At 39.3% G+C, this 22,082-nt stretch overlaps 1 protein-coding gene across 1 annotated transcript; it reads left to right on the top strand.

Annotated features, from left to right (window-relative positions):
- Nucleotides 1–834: 834 nt before the first annotated feature.
- TMBIM4 (transmembrane BAX inhibitor motif containing 4) lies at nucleotides 835–20,320 on the top strand. Its single transcript, XM_003989005.6, has 7 exons — nucleotides 835–1,012; nucleotides 4,497–4,605; nucleotides 5,994–6,099; nucleotides 10,248–10,281; nucleotides 13,170–13,287; nucleotides 19,445–19,490; nucleotides 20,049–20,320. The coding sequence occupies exons 1-7, from the start codon at nucleotides 916–918 to the stop codon at nucleotides 20,253–20,255; spliced, it is 717 nt and encodes a 238-aa protein (XP_003989054.3). The 5' UTR covers nucleotides 835–915; the 3' UTR covers nucleotides 20,256–20,320.
- Nucleotides 20,321–22,082: the final 1,762 nt, after the last annotated feature.

Below are 22,082 nucleotides of genomic sequence, written 5' to 3'. Positions count from 1 at the left end.
TGAAAGGGGGCAGAGAGAGAGAGAAGGAGGAGGAGGAGGAGGAGGAGGAGGAGGAGGAGGAGGAGCAGCAGCAGCAGAGACAAGGAGACACAGAATCCGAAGGAGGCTCCAGGCTCTGAGCTGTCAGCACTGAATGGACATCGGGCTTGAACTCACGAACCCTGAGATCATGACCTGAGCCGAAGTTGGTGAACCCTGAGATCATGACCTGAGCTGAAGTTGGTGAACCCTGGGATCATGACCTGAACCGAAGTAGGACGCTTAACCAACTGAGCCACCCAGGTGCCCCTATCTAGTCTCATTCTTTGTCATTTGTATCTAACCTTAACTGAGCTTTGTTCCCCATCTCCCCACCCCTTGCAGATGCTGGTCTCTTGAGAACCTACCTACCTGCATCAGCCCACTCTTCTCTGGTTGGCTCTTGTCTTCCAGGATTAAGCATCATCTCATTCAGAAAGCCTTTAGAGAAAGTGCTCAAGAAACTTAGGGATTATTATTAACATTAAAAAATATATAATTAAAAGTGTGTCTCCCGTGTGGACTATGGACGGAATATGTGAATGAGATTTGTTGAAAGGATGGATGGATGGGGCCTCGGTTCTATAGCTTTCAGCAACTCTCCTGGCGAGAGGATCTGAAACACCTTGTTGAGAAAACTCTGAGAAAAGTTTCACTTCGGATGATGCGAACAACGTCATTCGTTTTCTCTCCCTCCCCAACTTGAAGCAATCTCCTTTGCCCCCAGCCGAACTGAAGCGCTGAGGTGAGCGCATCGATGAGCGTGTGCTGCGCATCGATGGGCGCGGCGACTCGGCTAGTTGGGGCTGGATTGCTTCATCCCGGAAGTGGGTCGAAGGCCGTTGAGCCCGAGTACTGGGCCTCGCTGGGCGGGGTGGCTGGGGTTCTGCTACCGACATGGCCGACCCCGACCCCCGGTACCCCTGCTCCTCGATCGAGGATGACTTCAACTATGGCAGCTGCGTGGCCTCTGCCAGTGTGCACATCCGAATGGGTACGTCTCCCCCCGCCCCTTCGGGCCGCCCTGCGTGGGGCTGCTGCGCTGTCGTCGGCCTCTGGGGGCGGCTTTCGGCCTCCGGGGACAACGCCTCCCGGGCAGGGCTGGCAGGCCAGCACGGGTCTCCAGGAGCTCAGAGCGGAAGCCCTGCTTCCAGCTCGCCTCCCCCAGGCCCCGGGCTCCTGGGAAGAGCGCCCTCCCCCGGGAGTTGGGAGGATGTGTCGCTTCCGCTCCGCCAGGGCGCCCGGGGAGAGCACGGCTCTAGGGAGGTGTGGTGGTCCCCTGGCTGTGCGACCGAGAACCGGAGCAGCAGCCCGTCCCACTTTAATCCTTTCCCTCCTCCGCGTAGAAAGGGTAGATGAAAACCTCAGCAGCCTTAATTTGGCGTCTTTATATTAAAAGAAACTAAAGGTTACTTTTTAAGGTGAAAATAAGTTTATTATGCGATCATGGTGACGTCCGCCTGAATGCAGTTACTTGCCGGCACGTCTTTGGTGTAGGGGATGTGATCGCGTTTCAGGTTTCTATTTACTTGTCTGCCTCCTTTACTGGATGGTAGGATCTGTGAGGGCAGGGACCATATCTCTTGTTCACTAGTCTCTGCAACACCTGGAACGCCACCTAAGTTTGAGGATTCGCTGACGCAGTTGCTGGAAATGGAAGCTTTAGAGGTCAATCAAAATGCAATCTTCGTTTTAAGGAATTATACAGTATTTAATGGGCAGAAATTATGTTGAATTTAAAATGCTTAAAAAAAATAAAATGCTTACCTTCATGTAAGTGGAATTCATTGCCCGCTCTAGTTCAGCCAATTGATTACAGAAGTTGCCCCACATTTTCAGGCTATCCCTGTGGCTGGAATTTGTTCCGCAAAAGGAATTATGAAGATCTGATGCATTAAGAATCTCGATCCCTAACATCTTTATTCTTGGAATGGAATTTTGGAATGGTTTTGGCCAATGAGCGTAGTTTTTTTAAATTAAGATTTTAATGGTGGTGAAACACAGCCCATTAAAAATGTACCATCTCCACCATTTTTCAGTTCAGTAGTGTGAAGTATATTCACCTTGTTGTGCAACCAATCTCCATGACCTTTTAATCTTGCAACACCGAAACTATACCATCAAGCAACTCCCTATCTTCCCCTCCTCCAGAGCCTGGCAGCTACCATTCTACTTTCTGTTTTATGAATTTGGCTACTCTAGATACCTCATATAAGTGGATCATGAAGTATGTGTCTTTTTGCGACTGGCTTATTTCAGTTAGCAAGTGTTCACGGTGTATCCATTTTGTAGCGTGTGTCAGACGGCACTTTTTTAGGATGAATAATTTTCCATTGTGCAAATAAACTACATTTTGTTAATCCCTTTATCTGTTGGTAGACGCTTGGGTAGCTTCCACCTGCTATGAATGATGCTGTTATAAACATGTGGCACAGTACCCCCTTGAGATCCTGCTTTGAGTTCTTTTATGTACATACCCCAAAGTGGAATCGCTGGATCATACGTGTTTTAGTGACAAACTTGCTTTTCCCCCTTGAGTAGGGAAAAAACCCAGTTCGTCCTCCTGTGTTTCTCTTCACTGCTCGCACAGAACTCTTCAGTTCTGACACTTCTGGTCACCAAAGTGTGGTTTTTAAAATTTTTTTTTCTACACTAAGCAATTCTCCATGACGCCAACTGTGGGTCCTACAATTGAACTCAATTCTGACACCGTCTCCTTGTAGATAGTAACAGATCCCCCAGGTTAAGGGCTCAGTCCCATAAGAATACTCCCACCCCACTTCAGATGCCAATTGTAACTAATAGGTCCCCGGGTTACCCTTAACTTGTTAGACTTGGCTGTAAGTTGAAGGTTCCCATGACTCCCTCCTTGGGTTTGATTAATTTGCCAGAGCAGCTCACAGAACTCAAGGAGACACTTCTACCAGTTTACCAAAAGATATAGGTGAACAGCCAGATGAAGAGATATATTGGAAGGTCTGGCTCCTGTAGCATTCACTCTCAGTGGGACAATATTGCCTCCAAGGGGGCGGAAATTTGTTCTTGAGGTGGAGGGCAAAAAAATCTCAAATTTTACGATAATTTTAGCCTTCCGAAGACCCGTGGTACATAAACAGATGTATGCAGCATTAAAATTTTATCAGCAGACTATTAGGAAAGTAATGTCCAGAAGGCTCCTTAGGTTCACAATAATGAAAAAAGGAAGTTTGAGCAACAGTGCCCTAGAGTGAGTCCTCTAAGAAAGAGCAAGTGGATGGCTGTATTATTTTTTTTTTTTAACTAAGATGTAAAAAATTACCTTTTATGACTTAGCATTAGGCATACCATACATTGTCACTTCTGCCTTATTTTTGTTGTTAGAAGTGAATCTCTTGAACGGAGTGTCAAAAAATGGTGGCTGTTTTAAACCACCATGCCATCTAAAGAAGGATAAAGGCATTCTAGGCAGGGGAAATAACAAGGGCAAAGGCCCAGACATAGGAAGGAGTTGGCATGCTTGGGGAACAGAAAGGTGGCTAGCGTGGGTAAAGCATAGTGAGGAAGGGAAGAGTGGTGCATGGCTTGGAAATTAAGATGTCTTTTTAAAATTTGTATCTAACCATATGCTTTCTATTCTAGCTTTTCAGTTTCAAGATAGACTTGTTGTTTGGAAATGTTCTGTTTGTAATCTTTTGCTTTGTTTATGCTGCTGTGTACAAACAGTGTTTTATACTTTCTTTTCCTTTTGATGAAAACATTTTCTTTTCTTTTCTTTTCTTTTCTTTTCTTTTCTTTTCTTTTCTTTTCTTTTCTTTTCTTTTCTTTTCTTTTTTCTTTTCTTTCTTCCTTTCTTTGTCTCTTTCTTTCTTTCTTTCTTTCTTTCTTTCTTTCTTTCTTTCTTTCTTTCTTTCTTTCTTTCGTAAGCTCTATGCCCAACATGGGGATCGAACTTAAAAAAAAAACTCTGAGATCAAGAGTCACATACTCTACCTACTGAACCAGCCAGGCCACCCATGGTTGAAAACATTTTTATTCTGGCCTATTAATTTTTTTTTAGACTCATGCTTTTTTTTTTTTTTTTTCGACGTTTATTTATTTTTTGGGACAGAGAGAGACCGAGCATGAACGGGGGAGGGGCAGAGAGAGAGGGAGACACAGAATCCGAAACAGGCTCCAGGCTCTGAGCCATCAGCCCAGAGCCTGACGTGGGGCTCGAACTCACGGACCGCGAGATCGTGACCTGGCTGAAGTCGGACGCTTAACCGACTGCGCCACCCAGGCCCCCCTAGACTCATGCTTCTTGAGGGATAGTTATCATTTACAGTTTGTGATTTCTTTGGAAGTATTTTTGTTTTTAGTTTAAGTTCCAGACTACATTATTTGCATTAAGATTTACAGATTATATATAAAAATTTAATGTTTCTAAGAACATATTTGTTCCTGCTGTTCTGTGATAAATGCTTAAGAATACTGTCATGTGTAATTATTTTCTTTTTCAGGCTTTCTAAGAAAAGTCTACAGCATCCTTTCTCTGCAAGTGCTCGTAACTACAGTGACATCTTCTCTTTTTTTATACTTTGAGTCTATACGGACATTTGTACATGAGAGGTAAGGTGATAAGATGATTTTGAGTCATTTTCTGCTGCTGCTTATGATCAAAAGTGCATATTAGAAGCAAAGTTCGCTTTTTCCTCTATTCTGAGGTTAGAATGTAAAAAAGGTTCATTATTAACTCTTACGAGTAAGACTAGTTCTGATAAAGAAAAGGTTCTGCAACATGGTACTTACCTCTGACCTTTTTAGCTGACAGTTTTGTAGGGTTAAATTTTCATCTTCTGATGAAATTAAGAATTTTTACTATATGCAGGTTTTTTTAAGTTTATTCATTTATTTTGAGAGAAAGAGAGAGAGCATGAGCAGGGGAGGGTCAGCAAGAGAGAGGGAGAGAGAATCCCAAGTAGGCTCCACACTATCATCAGCACAGCCTGATGCGGGGCTCGAACCAATGAACCATGAGATCTTGACCTAAACCAAAATCAAGAGTTGGTCGCTTAACCGACCCAGCTACCCAGGCATCCCTACTGTATGCAGTTTTGAATTTTAATGTTTTTGCTTTTATTGTACTTATGCCCAGTCCTCAAAGCCTAAGACAGTGCTTGAATAACACTAATAACCGTGTGTTTAACTTATCTTGGTGTTGGCTCATGACTAGGATAATTTCACTGAGAAATTTCCAAAGGAGCTTCATGTGGTTCATCCCTAATTTAAGATTTGACCTCCAAAATAATTATTTCCATAGCTAAAAGTTATGTAGATTTTTTTGTATTAGAGGAAAAATATGGGCACCTGGGTGGCTCAGTTGGTTAAGCGTCCAACTTCAGCTCAGGTCACGATCTCACCATTCATGAGTTCGAGCCCCGCACCAAACTCTGCGCTGATAGCTCGCATCCTGCTTCGGATTCTGTGTCTCTCTCTTTGCCCCTCCCCTGCTCATACACTGTGTCTCTCTCTAAAATAAATCAAACGTTAAGAAAGGAAAAAGAAAGAATGAATATTTTCTTGGAAGTAGACAATTTCTATCATCACTTCCCCTACCAAAAAATTAGTTTGCTATTTGAGGTAAAGTCCTTTAATTTAAATGATAGCTACATAGTAGATATATATAAAATTTGTTTATTATTTAATAGCTATTCTTTATGTCAGTTTTAAAAAGCAGTATGCTAATTGCAAAAATATTCAAATATGCTGAAATTTCCTGAAGTAAAAAGGAAAAGTACTCCCCATTTATTATGGGCTCTTTTCTTTGTCCTGCTGTTCTTCCCCAGCTCACACTCCTCAAATTCCCTGAATGGGAAAATAGTTTCTTTTGACAGTTTGGTGTGGTTCCTTCCACACCACAAATACACACAAATACAACAGACAGATTTTATTCTATTGGTTAATACTATTTATACTGTTCTTAAGCTTAAAAATGCTTTTAATTTTATGTCTTTTAGTCCTGCCTTAATTTTGGTGTTTGCCCTCGGATCTTTGGGTTTGATTTTAGCATTGACTGTAAACAGACATAAGCATCCCCTTAACCTGTACCTGCTTTTTGGATTTGTGAGTATTTTGGCAGTATCTGTTACTTTAACGTTTTATTCTTGTGTTTTAACTTTCTTTATTTCATTGAGTGCAAGTACATATGTAATGAATAGTAGCAAAACAAAAGTAATGAGTTTTTAATAAATTCAAATATCTTAGGAAATTACTTGTAACTTTCTAGTCTTTTAAAATTAACCTTTGTCAGTTTCAAAGTTTTTTGGTTTTTTTTTTCCTATCGATATTATGACATAGTGGAAAAGAGTAATGAATTGGACTCTCATGACTTGGCTTTGCCACCATCTGGTTATGTGACATTTGGCAGGGTGTTTAGCCTTTCTGTACCTAGTTAGCTCATATGTAAAATGAAAATGTTAGAGTAGATTATCCCTGTGATGCTTTGTATCCCTAATATTCTGTGATTTCCTTGAGAAAAAAATTATAGCCTTAATTTCATAGACCTTAAATTCAAATCTTTATGATTAACTCCTCAGTGTTACTTATTTTTTAATTTCTTTCCAATGTTTATTTTTGAGAGAGAGAGAAGGAAAAAGAGCAAGCATGAGTTGGGGAAGGGCAGAGGAGGAGACACAGAATCCAAAGCAGGCTCCAGGCTCCAAGCTGTCAGCACAGAGCCCCACACATGGGGCTCAAACGCATGAATTGTAAGATCATGACCTGAGCCAAAATCAGACACTCAACCGACTGAGCCACTCAGACACCCCCTCAGTGTTATTTTTATCTTACTACTCTGTTCTTTTAAAGGACCATTTTGCTCAGTTGATGTGCTCTACTAATTTGTTTTAAAATCATCATTGGGGAGGGGAGCCTGGGTGGCTTAGTCAGTTAAGTGTCTGACTAGATTTCAGCTCAGGTCATGATCTCATGGATTCATGAGTTGAAGCCCAGCATTGGGCTCATGGAGCTCGCTTGGGATTCTCTTTCTCTCACATTCTCTTTGCCCCTCCCCTACTTGTGCTCTCTCTTGCTAAATAAATAAATAAATAAATAAATAAATAAATAAATAAATAAATAAAATCATAATTGGGGAACTTAACTTTAGGTCATGTTTGTTTAGATGTTTGTGAAAATTAAAACCCAAACTACTACCTATTAAAACCCAATCCTATAATATGACCAGAATGAGTTGTAAGGCTCAAGTTATATATCTTTTAAATTATTTTTCTTGTTCTCATATCCAATATGACTTTGGGTTCTAACCTAAAAATTTACTTCAAAACATTTCAAACTAATGCTAATTTTATCGTCAAATAAGAGTGAAAATGCTATTTACCAGATTAAAATGCTTTAAACTAAAGAAAGTTTGTGAATTCTGGTAACAAGTTTATGTTAATATGATGAAACAAAAGCTCATGACTTCAGAAATTTCAATTATAGGACAGGTTATTCATTTAAATCTTAGGTTCTTTTGTTTGCCAGGTATCAGAACCCTAACCCAAGTTATCTCAAGTAATGTGAAGTTTATAAGAGCTTGGGAACCCCCCCAAGAAGGGGCCTTAAGAATTAGACAAGGAACACTAGAGGAAGCTTCCAGGAATGATGCTATTGTAGGGAATTCGAAGCAAGAACTGGGAGTCTCTCCCCCCTTCTGTAACATCTCTTTTCTACCTTACAGTTGTCCTTACACATAGTTTTCCTCTTTGCTGTCTTTAGTTATTTTTTTTTAAGTTTATTTATTTATTGTTAAGAGAGAGAGCAAGTGGGGTAAGGGCAGAGAGAGAGAGAAGAAAGAGAGCATCTCAAGCAGGCTCTGCACTGTCAGCTGCACCGTAAGCACGGAGCCTGATGAGGGGCTCTAACTCACACACTGAGATCATGACCTGAGCTGAGATCAAGAGTCAGACGCTTAACCAACTGAGCCACCCAGGCGCCCCTGCTATCTTTAGTTTTTATATGGTGCATTGTGGGCCCTCATATGGTTCGTTAACCTTTAGCTTTAGCTCCTGCTGCCATAACTTCTTTCTCTAAGTTTAGATTCCCAGGTGAGAAAGAATCTGATTGGCACTGCTTATTATTGGCACAGGTCACATTGTAGGTTGTTAACCAATACACGGGTTGGTAATCCTAAGGTTAGATACCAACTCCTGCCCCACTCATCTTTGTCGTAGGAGAGAGAGAGGGTCATAAAAAGAAACTGTCATATGGAGTTCCTCTTCAACTCTATATAAAGCCAGCCTCCTTTCAAAAAGACTGGTTGATTTCTCTCTGGTATGGACTGACTTTTGTCCAGCAGAGAGAGAACCTACTAGAAAAGCATTAGCCAAATGCTTGTGGGCAAGGTGATCACTTATTCCTATACCCATAGCTAAAAATGGGTGAACAACTAAGGAAGCATGTAAAATACATTTCAGATTATTCAGAGACCTCTGATACGAGGTTACTTTGTCCTGCTCTACCAAAGTAAGCAAGGAGGTGGATCTTATCTTGTTTTAGAAGGTGTGTGTGTGTGTGTGTGTGTGTGTGTGTGTGTGTGTGTGTGTGTGTTCACATACTTAAAAGAGGGCATTATTTTGGGGTGGTGGTATGTTTTCCTAGTCTTATCTTTTCTCCTGTTCATCCTGTCCCGTTTCCTTTGGATACTTGAGTAGGGGGTAGGATTTCTTACCTCAAGTCATGTCACAAGTATCAGGAAAGTGGTACGATCGTATTTGCCCAGAAAAAAAAAAAAATCTTTCTATCATCTTTTGCTACCACTTCCCTGACGCTGCCAACAGCATTATGACAAAATGGGGTGGTGGCTTCATTGCCTCCACGTGTGTGCCCATTTCTAATGCCATTTTTGCTCTAGTTCTGTTAGATGTCTTGATTTCAGGTGGGGAGAGTTACCGGGAGGGCTTCTCCCAGGACTATGAGTATACAGCCACTGCTTGTTACTTTTGGCTTGGCTTTGTGATATGGTCTAATCAGATAGTTGGTAAAATCTAACTAGAGTAAGCATGTCAGACGAAACAAAGGCATGTAGATAAGGAGAAAGAGAAGCTGGAGGATTAAGACTCAATGTCCCTAAATCTTGTATTAGGATATGAGTTCAGCTGCATGTGACATGGGGGAAGCAAGATGGCTTACCTCTCTTTCATGTAAAAATCTGCATGACTGTTTAGTGAAGTTGTCAGGGGCGCAGACACTTGCTGAAGTTCAAGTACTCCTTAAGCATTGTGTGGCATAAGTTAGCTCACCGCTAATATCCACATTCTATCCAGTTATTTAAAAAAAAAAAAAAAATGAGAGGGGCGCCTGGGTGGCTCAGTTCTCACAGTTTGTGAGTTCGAGCCCCGCGTCGGGCTCTGTGCTGACAGCTCCTAGCCTGGAACCCGCTTCAGATTCTGTGTCTCCCTCTCTCTCTGCCCCTTCCCCGCTCATGCTCTGTCTCTCTCAAAAGTGAATAAACGTTAAAAAAGTTTTTTCTTTAAATGAGAAGATAAAGGGAAGAGCAAGCCCCTTTGTTTTTAGTAGTTGTACACCTTTCCACCCACATTCTATTAGCTACAATAAAGTCCTATGACCAGATCTAGCTGCAGGGGAAGCTGAGAAATGTAATGTTTAACCTGAACAGCTATGCGTCCAGGTAAAAATTCTGTTACTAGGGAAGAAGGAGAGAATACTGGGGGACGGTTTCAGGACTGCCACACCAAAGTGCTACCTAAATATTTTATTCTTCCTAGGTGTGTGTGCCACTAGAAGTTTTTACGGATGGGCATATCATTTGTAATTTCTTTTTACTTACAGAGAGTATGAAAAATGGAATTTCCTATACTATTCTGTTCCTGTTACAGATACGAAAACTCTAGTTAGGGTTTAAGGATCACGATTAGAATCTAAATACTCCTACTCAATACTTTGAGGTCTCATTTTCTTTTTACTTTTTTGTAAAGCTTTATTTATTTAAGTAATCTCCCCAGTGTGGGGCTCGAATTCACGACCCCAACGTCACGAGTCATGTGTTCTTCCAGCTGAGCCAGCCAGGTGCCCTTGAGGTCTCATTTTCATTATGGTGGGCCTACCAAATGTCCCGTGTAATTCAAAGGCTGCTCTGAAGCTAAAATGAGATCATAAACATGGAATCACATTGAACTCTTAGTAATTGGAATATGTACATGATTTAGTGTAAATTTTATGTGCATCTGTGTAATTTTAGTTTCTTTTTTTAGACACTATTCGAAGCTCTGACTGTGGCCTTTGTTGGTAAGCCGTAATTCTGCTTCTCTTATGTTACGTTAACTTTTTAATGTGGATGAATCTTTTGTGTGAAAAGGTGTTTGGGACTAAAGCTTAACTTCATGAAATGTCATATTTCAAATATATAGCATAGGATGAAGAATTCCTAAAATATAAGCAAAATTAAATGTTTATGTAGTTCAGCTAAGCTTAGAGGAAGTGGAAAAGAGTTAAGAAAACAGCAGAATGGAGAACAGTATTCATGTGTGTTTATCCGTTTATAAAAAACAAGACAGCTAATGTTTTCCCGATTTAAAGGGGCCTTGGAGGAACTGATAAAATATATTTTGAGCCATACATTTTCATCACATGAGCTGAGCCTCTCAAATTGCTACACTGAACTGTGCTTCATTATTACATCATATTTTATTGAATGGCACTATAAGAAACTTGGTAATTCTGTTTTATATTTGGTGTTAAATATGTATTTGAAAGAAGTGTCTGTTTAAAAAAAAAAGAAAAGAAATGAATTGTCGTAATTATTTGATGTATCATATGTAATGCCTCAAGTAAAAATTTTCATGACTCACTGTTTTTTTTTTTAATTTTTTTTTAATGGATATTTATTTTTGAGAGAGACAGAGCACAAGCAGGGGAGGGGCAGAGAGAGGGAGACAGAATCCGAAGCAGGCTCCAGGCTCTGAGCTGTCAGCACAGAGCCCAATGTGGGGCTTGAACCCATGAACTGTGACATCATGACCCAAGCTGAAGTCGGGACACCCAAACGCACCCAGGCGTCCCCATGACTTAATATTAATAAAAATTCAGATAGTCTCAAAATGATTAACCTAGGGTACCAAAAAAGTTAGAATTAACTATTACAATAATAGTTAATTGTTAATCATTATGTGTAACATATTTGTCTTTTCCTATTTTGTCATTGTTGCTTTTAACCTAAGCCAGTCTTATTGAATCTACATATTGTTTGGTAATTCACTTCTTTCTTTTATAAAGGAATCAATATAAGTCAATAATAATAACTACTAAAATAAATAGGATTGAAATTTCTCAACATAGAAAGGAAGTATTATTAACATTTACTTAATATTTATTTTTGGTAGAACCTTTCCTTTTTCTAAATTATTTTTAAAGTTTTTATATTTTGAGAGAGAGAGAGCATGCATACACATACACATGAGTGAGCAGGGGTGGGGTGGAGGGAGAGGAGACAGGACCTTAAGCAGGCTCCCTATTTAGCGCAGAGCCCGAGGTGGGGCTGAGTCTCCTGACTGTGAGATATGACCTGAGCCGAAATCAAGACTTGGACAGTTAACTGAGCCACCTAGGCGCCCCAATTATTTATTATTATTAACATTATTATTAATGTTACTATCCATGTTATTATCAAGTCCATCTCTGTCTTCCCTGGCTCCCACCATGTGTAATGGATATAGGAGGAGAAAGATTTCCTAGTTCAGGGTTATTGGAATAGGGGTGGACATACACAGATGGGATAATCTGAGAACTCTATTTTCCTCCTTAATTATAATATCCTTTCCACCTAATCTCATTCTAAAATTGTTGACAAGATAACTTCATGTTTTTCCTTCTCTGCATTTACCTTCCTGATCCTATAACGATAGAAATAGAGAAATTCTTTTTTTTTTTTTAATTTATTTTTAACGTTTATTTATTTTTGAGACAGAGAGAGACAGAGCATGAACGGGGGAGGGTCAGAGAGAGGGAGACACAGAATCTGAAACAGGCTCCAGGCGCTGAGCTGTCAGCACAGAGCCCGACGTGGGGCTCGAACTCACAAACCACGAGATCATGACCTGAGCCAAAGTCGGCCACTTAACCGACTGAGCCACCCAGGCGCCCCAAAATGTTTTATTTTATATTTGAGAGACAGAGACAGCATGAGCAGGGGAGGGGCATAGAGAGGGAGACACAGAATCTGAAGCAGGCTCCAGGCCCTGAGCTGTCAGCACAGAGCCCGACGCGGGGCTCGAACTCACAGACCGTGAGATCATGACCTGAGCCAAAGTTGGATGCTTAACCAACTGAGCCACCCAGGCGCCCCAGAAATAGAGAAATTCTATATGTAGTATTTAAGAATAGAAATTAATCCCTGAAAAATTAAAAATTACTTAAATGGTTTGGTTGAAAGTACTTAACCTCCTTTAAAGAGGTTACAATTTAGCATTTTGTTAAAATGTTAAGCAGTTGTGTTATAATTACAATAGCCATGGTCAATTCAGATGTTCATTCTAAAATTTCAGAAGGGAATTTGGTATATATTCAGGAAACCCCCATTTCTGTATTCCAAGATGATGCAGTATGGATATAATGCAGTTAGTGGCTGGTTCCTGTTGTCTACAGGGTTGATGAATGGCAGACAATCCCAGACAGTGCCAGTGTTTTTTCTTGCCTAGTTTCTTTGATTTGGGCTGATGGACTGGATTATGCAATGAAGCAGCTGATTGCTAGAATTGCTGCTACTGCCCGGTGATTCCCAGTCAGCCACAGGACCCCATTCATCCCTACTGATACTTAAGTCAATAAAGGACAGTCACCACAGATCGTCATAAAACTCAGCTGGGACAGAGATGGTGGGAGTCATCCCACCGTATCCCCCAAATCCTAAACCACCTGGCTGTGTCATATCTCTCCAGTTGTCTCTTTAACTTCATAATGATGTGACCCCTTTATTTTGTATGAATGAATATTTTGGAGCCTGTTTATTGCAGTGTGGGTGTGGTTTTACCTTCCAAGGCTGGATAAAGAGTCTTCTATTTTTATTGGCAAGTAGTACCGAAGAAAATACAGCATTTCTGCTAAATGCCAGGGGAAAATGCTGTTTAAAGTTGAGTATGTTTAAGTGCATTTTTAATCAGTGTTTTTTAATTTTACAGTTTCTTTCTATGATATATATATTATTCTGCAAGCATTTATACTGACTACTGCCGTATTTCTTGGTTTGACTGCATATACTCTGCAATCTAAGAGAGATTTCAGCAAATTTGGAGCAGGGTAAGTTATATGTTCATGACTGTGATAGATAAATATCCTTAACATTATAGGTTGTCCTAAGATAAGTGCTATATTGTTAGCTTTGGATACTGCCTTCTAAAATGGAGGGTGATGAGAGGTCATCTCTCTGAGTATTAAGGCCGGGCTCTACTCCCAGAACATACAGGGAGACGGAAAGTGGCTTTGAGTCATTTGCTTCCGCTCTATATTGAAAGGAACGGGAATGTCAAAAAACAAACAAACCCAGTTTTCTAGAGAGGCTAGGCTTGTATGCTCTATGAATGCTATGGAACTTACTAAATTATTCAGGCCTTTGTCTTTTTTTTTTTTTTTTTAATTTTTTTTTTCAACGTTTATTTATTTTTGGGACAGAGAGAGACAGAGCATGAACGGGGGAGGGGCAGAGAGAGAGGGAGACACAGAATCGGAAACAGGCTCCAGGCTCTGAGCCATCAGCCCAGAGCCCGACGCGGGGCTCGAACTCACGGACCGCGAGATCGTGACCTGGCTGAAGTCGGACGCTTAACCGACTGCGCCACCCACCCAGGTGCCCCCAGGCCTTTGTCTTAACATCATTGTTACCAAGACCATCCACTCTCTTCTATGTGGGAGAAACCCAGGTGTTGGTGATACCTGCATGAACTTTAAAGCCTTTTTGACCTATCTAGATTAACCTGTATCTTCAAACTAATATATGGAATGATACTTTTTATATAGGATAATGGTACAGTGTTGCCCTCACCTGGTAAGAATGCATCTATTCTTTTCTAAGCTCATAATGGCTTCCTGTTGGCATATCATCACCCGAGCATCGTCTGTCCTTTTTCCTGTTACAACATTAAAAATTTACAAAAGTCTACTGTGGTAAACATTCTTTCATCCCCTTCTTTCCCCCTGGAAATCCAGGTTACCAGAAATCTCTGTTGGGATAAGATACAACTAGTCATCCAACACTGACAATTGTGCAAGATGCTTAAACCATTGTATTAGAACGGAGTTTGATTTACAGGCAATATTTTTTCCATTTCCTGCTTTTAGTGCTGTGGTGTGGATACATACTCGTGTGGTACATCCGGTGAAAGATTTGCTCTCTGCTTCTTCTCATGCCGGTCTCCATGTGCTCCCTGTCTCCCATCCGTTCTAGTATAGTCTCTAGAAATCCAGTTCTGGTAAATAATCTTACTTTATGTTTCAGCCTCTTCATAATATATTATTCTTATTTCAGTTGAAACTTGATTCCTCCTTGAGAACATTGTTCTCTAGCTGCTCATTCGCACACACCCTATGTAGTTTGGGTAGGGGGTTAGTATTGCCAACTGCTTCAGTCCCCTAGTGCCACTTTCGTTATTTCTTTAGCGTGCTAGAAATCCATTGCTCTGAGGTGCATGTTGTCTGGCTCCATACTTCCTAATCATCCTCATTATTGCCACTGATTCCCTTTGTTCAGGCCTTCCTCGTTCTTTTTATTTTTTGTTATTTTAAGTTACCGCCACACCCAGCGTTGGGCTCGGACTCACAACCCTGAGATCAAGAGTCGCATGCTGTCCCATGAGCCAGCCAGGCACCCCAAGCTTTCCTCATTGTTTGAAGACTCTAGCATCGAACCACATGTTAGGCCCATCTATCACCTTAGCTGCTCAGTGTGTCTGGCCCTCTTCTTCAGCAACTTTTCATCTCCCTGCCATGGCTACACCGCAGACTTTGTGGTCACTAGGGATTGTTCCACTGAAGAAATCTTAAATGCCAGTGTCGCACTTTCTTTCTTCGGCCTTCTACTAGCTCTCTTATTTCTCTGCTCTGACAACACCAATCTACTGTGCTTGTTCTTTAACAACTGCTATTGCTGTAATAAACTCCTTTGTATCAGACCTAGGGGCCTCATGTTTTCTACGGGCATCCGTGAAACTGTGCCAGACCACCTCATTATTAGCTTGTGAGTAGAGTAAAACCTCAGATGCTTTCTTAATGCCACCTTCCCCATACTCCTTGGTGCAGAAGCTTTGGAGTTTTCCTAAGGTTTAAGTGTGGAAAAGCAAGTTCTGAGTCCATTTCAGTCCTGAAGGATCTATACTATGTGTTGTTATGATACGTCATTCTAACTTCGGTCTTCCAGATGTCTCAGTAGAAATTTTGTGGCTATTCCAGCAAGGGAATTGAGAGCTGGAATCTCACCATGCCCTCAATTCACCACACTGGGTTATGATACTATGATATACTTAATTTCTGATTTTATTTTGTTGTTAAATAACATATTCTGCATGATTTCAGTCCTTAGGTATTTATTGAGAGTCATCTTACAATACTTAGTAAATGTTCTTTGTGCATTAAAAGAGAATGTATGTTTTGTTGCTGTTGGATCAGTGTTTGATGAATGTCAGTTAAGTCAGGTTCATCGATATAGTGTTGTTTAAGTGTTCTGTGTGCTTAACCAATCTTTTCTGTGTGCTCATTCTATCAATTAATGTCAAAGTAGTAGTGAAATCTCCAACTACAAGTACGGATTAGTGTATGATTCTCTCATCATATCTGCAAGTTTTGCTGCATGTTACTTTGAAGTTCTGTTTTTACTTGCATAAACATTTAGGATTGTTATGTCCTCTTGATGATCCTTTTATTACTCTGTAGTAGTTATCTCTGGTAATATTTGTGCCCTAAAGTACTTCATTAATACACTTACCTCAGCTTGCTTGCTTGCTTGCTTGCTTTTTTTTTTTTTTTTTTAACATTTATTCATTTTTTGAGAGACAGAGAGAGAGCACAAGCAGGGGAGGGGCAGAGAGAGGGGGAGACACAAAATCTGAAACTGAGCTGTCAGCACAGAGCCCAATGCGGGGCTTGAACTCATGAAACGCAAGATCATGACCTGAGCCGAAGTCGGACGCTTAACCGACTGAACCACCCAGGCGCCCCATACCTTAGCTTTCTTTTAATTATGTTAGCATGATAAACCATTTTCCATCCTTTAATTGTTAGCTGATTTGTGGCTTTATAGTTAAAATAGTTTTCTTACAGGCAGTATATGGTTGGCTCTTGCTTTTTTTTTTTCCTAAATTCAGTATGACCATCTCTGCTATTAATTGGAGTAGACTACTAACATTTAATGTGATTATTGATCTGATTGAATTTAAGCCTACTATCTCAGCATTTGTTTTCTTGCTGTTTGTCCTGTCTGTTCTTTGTACCTTTTTCCCTCTTTTCCTTCCTTCGGATTGTTTATCTCCTTTATTAGTTATTAGTTATAGCTCTTTTAAGTAGGGGTTGCTCTAGGTTTTACTGTTTATTTATTTGTTTGTTTTCTTCTTACTCCACATTTTTAAAATTTATTTAAGTAATCTCTACACCCAACGTGGGGTTTGAACTCACAACCCCGAGATCAAGAGTCTCATGCTTTACCACCTGAGCCAGTCAGAGCCCCCTACAGTACACATCTTTAAATCATCCTCATCTACCTCTAAGTCATATACCATTTCCTGTATAGCAAACTTCCATGTCCTCTCCCCTGCCTTTGTGCTATTGTTACTGTAACTTTTAATTCCACATATGTTACACACCTCGTAAAATATTATTATCTTTGTTCAAAACATTAAATTATCCTTTAAGGAGACTTAAAAATACATGAAATCTTTTATGTTCACCCACATATTTGTCATTTCTGTTCTTCATTTCTTTGTGTGGATCCAAATTTCCATCTTATATTTTCCTTCTGCCTGCAGGCTTTCTTTTTAATATTTCTTACTGTGCTGGTCTCTTGATCTCAACTTTTGCATGTCTGAAAAAATATTTTTTCGCCTTTGGTTTTAAATGTTATTTTTATGGAGTGTAGGATTCTAGGTTTGGGTGATTTTTTTTTTTTTCCTGTTTTCCATATTTTATAAGATATCATTCCATAGTATTCTGGTTCAGGTAGTTCTTGACAAGAAGTCTTCTGTCTTTCTTATCTTTGTTCCTCTGTACATAATGTCTTTTATCCTCCATCTACCTTTAATATTTTCTCAGTAATTTTCAGTAATTTGATTAACATTTTTAGTAATTTGATTATGATACTCCTTGGTGTAGTTTTCTGATGTTTCTTCTGCTTGCATTGTCAGTTTAAAATTTCCATCATGTTTGGAACATTTTCAGGAACTGTTACTTGAAACATTTTTAGGTTTTGCCTTCTCTGTTGAGATCAGCATATACGTTAGGCTTCTTGATGTTGTCCCACAGTTCATGGATACTTGGTTTATTTATTTATTTTTTCTCCTCGGTTTTCTCTCTGTGATTCGTTTTGGTTCATTTCTGTTGCTACTTTTAATTTGGTAATGTGTTCTTCTTTAGTGTCTAATCTGCTGTTAATTCCAACCAGAATATTTTTCTTTTGACATATTTTTCATTTATGGAAATTCAGTTTAGTTTGTGTCTTAAAAATATATATCTTCCCCTTGTCTTCTCATGGTGACGCTTTCCTCTAACTCCTTGAACATATGGAATATATTTTTTAATGTCATTTACTAATTCTATCATTGTGTCATTTCTGAATTTATTTATATTGATTGATTTTTCTCATTGTTATAGGTCATATTTCCTGGTTCTTTTGCATGCCTTTTAGTTTTTTATTAGATGCTTGTCATTGTAAATTTTATATTGTTGGGTGTTGATTTTTTTCTTTCCTTTAAATATCTTTGGTTTTATTCTTCTCTTAAGCTGTTAAGTTCCTTGGAAACTGCCTGAACCTTTTGATGCTTGTTTTTAAACACTGTTAGGTGGGTCCAAAACAGTGTTTAGGTTAGGGCTAATTTGGTCCCACTGTTGAGACAGTATCTTTCTAAGAATTATTCAGACCCCACGTCTTAGGAGGTCTTTCCACTTTGGTTAGGGCGAACTTATTCCTGTTCCCGTTTGGGCTCTGAGGATTGTTCTGCCTGCTTCTCTTTCCCCAGCCTTTGTCACTTCCTCAGGAGTATGCATTGATCTGTGCTCAGCTAAAGACTTAAAGGGGACTCTGCATATCACCAGAGCCAACTAGCTTACAGCTCTCTCCTTTCTGGAACTTTGCTCTGCGAATTCTAGCCATGTGGGCCTCTCTGACTTCTGAATTCTCACCTCCTCAATTCAGGGAGACCAGAGGGCTTCATATGGGTTCTTGTCCCTACACTGTGGTCCGGAAACTCTTTTCCAGCTGGGTCACTTATAGAGCTTACCTCTTCTGTTTCCCTTATCTCAGGAACTACTGTGCCATGCTGTTTGCTGTTCAGGGACTGAAAACGGTTATTTCATGTTTTGTGTGTTTTTTACTTAAGGAAGAAGGGTACATTTGACCCCAGTACTTCCTTGTGACCTAAAGCAGCAGATGTGTATTCACATCGCATATTTGATAACAAAGGACTGACTGCTTAGATATCCTGTGTCGTATGTTTATACTTTATAATACCTCATTATACATCATATATAATATGTATGAATGGTGACTCATGAAATTATAGCAGTGGTAAATTTATGTGCATAAAGTAAGTTCTATAATACATTAGAATAAAATAGTACATTGGGAACTTTGATAGATATGCATATTCACAGACTAATTTGACACTGTTATTTGGTTTAAAAATAGTTATGTTTCATTTGTTCATTGTTCTAAAAGTTTTATTGATTTCTGGCTTAAAATGCTTCTAATGATATTTCTGCTTATATCAGTGTTTTTTTGGTGTTCCAATTGAAAACCTTAAAAATGGTACTTTAATCTAGTTTTGTTCACCATAAAAACAAATGTTGAGTCGATAGCTGGTTTTTCAATTTCTGAGTATTCTACAGTATTCATTGTATGTTTATGAACTCTTTTTTAAGTTTATTTATTTTGGGAGAGAGAGAGTGCACGAGGGCACAAGTTAGCGGGGAGAGAGAGACAGAATCCCAAGCAGAATCTGTGCTGTTAGTGCAGAACCCGATGAGGGGCTGGATCGCACAAACCGTGAGATCGTGATCTGAGCTGAAATCAAGAGTTGGATGCTTAACCAACTGAGCCACTCAGGTGCCCCTGTTTATGAACTCTTACAATTCACTTATTCTTTGGCAAATGTCAGGATGGATGTATTTTTTTTTTTTTCCAGAAAATGTTGCATCAATTTACATAGTTTTTTGGTAGGGAACAATATTCTAAATCACTAATATTTTGTTTTTATAGACTGTTTGCTGTTTTGTGGATTTTGTGCTTGTCTGGAATCTTGAAGGTAAGTTGTTTTAAAATGCTAACTTGAAATTTACTTCTGGGCATGTCAATATAAATAATCTTGAAAAGCTATAAGAGGTACTCTTGTGATAGGATACTTGGTTATAATTTTTTGGAACACTTGTATGTAGAATGACTTAAAAATCACCTTTTAAAAAACTAGGGTCTTATGTTAATCAGTATTATGGATTGAAAGAAAGATGAACATATCAGTTAAATTACATAGGAAGAGGCCCTCACTTGTAATTGCTCACCTCCAAGTGACACGCATAATTCTGAAAAAGAAATCTACTTTTAAATGATTTATATTTGGAATGCTACTGTTCAAAGTCAGGTGGGTAATTTAATAGAAGGGAGGATATCCATCGATTCATCCATTCATCCTTTCATCCAACAGAGATGATGATGGACTTGCCTGGCCTTTTTCTATGTTTAACATTTGTATTTAAAGTTGTAAAGCATTATTAAATATGTACATACCATGTGTAACTTCAGAGCAAGTAACTCAAGTATTCTTAATATCGTTCTTAAATAAAACTTATTAATATCTTGCCTGTAGTTATTTTTCTATAACGAAACAGTGGAGTTGGTCTTGGCTGCTGTGGGAGCCCTTCTTTTCTGCGGATTCATCATCTATGACACACACTCCCTGATGCATAGGCTGTCACCTGAAGAGTATGTATTAGCTGCCATCAGCCTCTACTTGGATGTCATCAATCTATTCCTGCATCTGTTGCGGTTTTTGGAAGCAGTTAATAAAAAGTGATTGAGAGCAGTGTTTGGAAACTGATTCATTAAGTAATAAAGTTTGGGATATAATTAACTAGCAAATACTTTTGTGACTTTATGTATATGCTATGTACTTCTGAGCCATTGCTATAATAGAGTATAATATTATACTATAGTATAGTATAATATATATAGAATATTATAGTACAGTATTATACTATAGTATAATAGCAATCTCTGTATTACTGTTATATAGTAGTAATTATAATAGTAATTATAATTATATGCATATATATGATAAATATATAATTACTAGATTATATTCTAGTAATATAAATCTTAACTATTCTTTGTGATATCTCATTTCTAAATTCTTGATTTAGAATCTCAGGAAAGAGATACCAAAATTCTCTTTTTCAGTTTTTTCAATCCTAAATTTGCCATATAGAGATTGTTTATCTGCAATTCAAAAATAATTTCTTGAGTAGATAAGACTATCAATTGATCTTCTAGTGACTTTATGTAAATTTTTCCTGAATTAACATTAGAATTGATTTTGATTTTAAAGTACTTGTGTCCTCACCATTTTAAAGTATAAGTTTCCTTTTACTAGGAAATTTTAATCTTACTTAGAAAGGAAAAAGCAAAAAAGATAAATTCTGCAGAATTATTCCCCATTATATTAAAATTAAAGTGTTAATGACATTTCATTTATAAAGTATACCAAAAGTTAGATGTCTTCTTGAAAGTCAGATTTTTGACATAAAATTTGACATTAAGTACAGGTTTCATTTAATTTTTTTTTTTTTCAACGTTTATTTATTTTTGGGACAGAGAGAGACAGAGCATGAACGGGGGAGGGGCAGAGAGAGAGGGAGACACAGAATCGGAAACAGGCTCCAGGCTCTGAGCCATCATCAGCCCAGAGCCCGACGCGGGGCTCGAACTCCCGGACCGCGAGATCGTGACCTGGCTGAAGTCGGACGCTTAACCGACTGCGCCACCCAGGCGCCCCAAGTACAGGTTTCATTTAAAAATTACAGCAGTGTACCAGTGGCCAAGCAAACTCTGGCAGATTCCTTCACTGTACTAGTTTGCTAGGGTGCCGTAACAAAGTACCGCAGACTGGGTGGCTTAAAAAGAAAATAATTTTCTCCCAGTTCTGGAAGCTAGAAGTCTGAGATCATGGATTGGTTTCTTCTGGGGTCTCTCTCTTGGCTGGTAGATGGTCATCGTCTCCTTGTGTCTTTACATGGTTTTCTCTCTCTGTAGTTGTCTGTGTCCAAATTTCTTCTTCTTACAAGGACACAGTTAATATTGGATTAGGGCCCACCCTACTGACCTCATTTTACCTTAATACCTCTTTAAAGACCCTGTCTCCAAATGTGGTCCCATTCTGAGGTACTAGGGGTGAGTACCTTGTAGTAAAATAGAATGTTTGTGCCCTCCCCACCCTCCATTCACAGTTTGAAACTTAAGGCCCAGTGTGATGATATGAGGAGGTAGGGCTTCTGGGACACGCTTAGGTCATGAGAATGGTGCTTTCATGAAGGGGATTAGTACTCTTACAAAAGTGATCCCACAGAGATTCCTCACCCTTTCTGTCACATGAGGTAGCAGTGAAAAGACACAATCAGTGAACCAGGGAGAGGGCCTTTAACTAGATACTGAATCTGCCAGCACCTTGATCTGGGACTTCCCAGCCTCCAGACTGTGAAAAATAAATTTCTGTTGTTTATAACTACCCAGTCTCTAGTATTTTGTTATGGCAGCTCAGGTAGACTAAGGGAGATACGAATTTTGGGGGACACAACTTGGCCCATGACCTCCACGAAGCATCATTTCCCAGCTATTAAGTTGAAAT

Source organism: Felis catus, chromosome B4 (genome assembly GCF_018350175.1).
Source record: "Felis catus isolate Fca126 chromosome B4, F.catus_Fca126_mat1.0, whole genome shotgun sequence".
NCBI classification, from domain to species: domain Eukaryota; kingdom Metazoa; phylum Chordata; class Mammalia; order Carnivora; family Felidae; genus Felis; species Felis catus.
The sequence above is the reverse complement of the archived record's forward strand: the minus strand, read 5'-3'. Positions and strand labels throughout refer to the sequence as shown.

Bases quoted from the DNA above. Each gene is read 5' to 3' on its own strand.
- TMBIM4 (XM_003989005.6), top strand. From the start codon at position 916: ATGGCCGACCCCGACCCCCGGTACCCCTGCTCCTCGATCGAGGATGAC. The intron at 6,100-10,247 runs GTGAGTATTTTG...TTCTTTTTTTAG, and splicing joins TGTACCTGCTTTTTGGATTT to ACACTATTCGAAGCTCTGAC. The intron at 10,282-13,169 runs GTAAGCCGTAAT...TTAATTTTACAG, and splicing joins TCTGACTGTGGCCTTTGTTG to TTTCTTTCTATGATATATAT.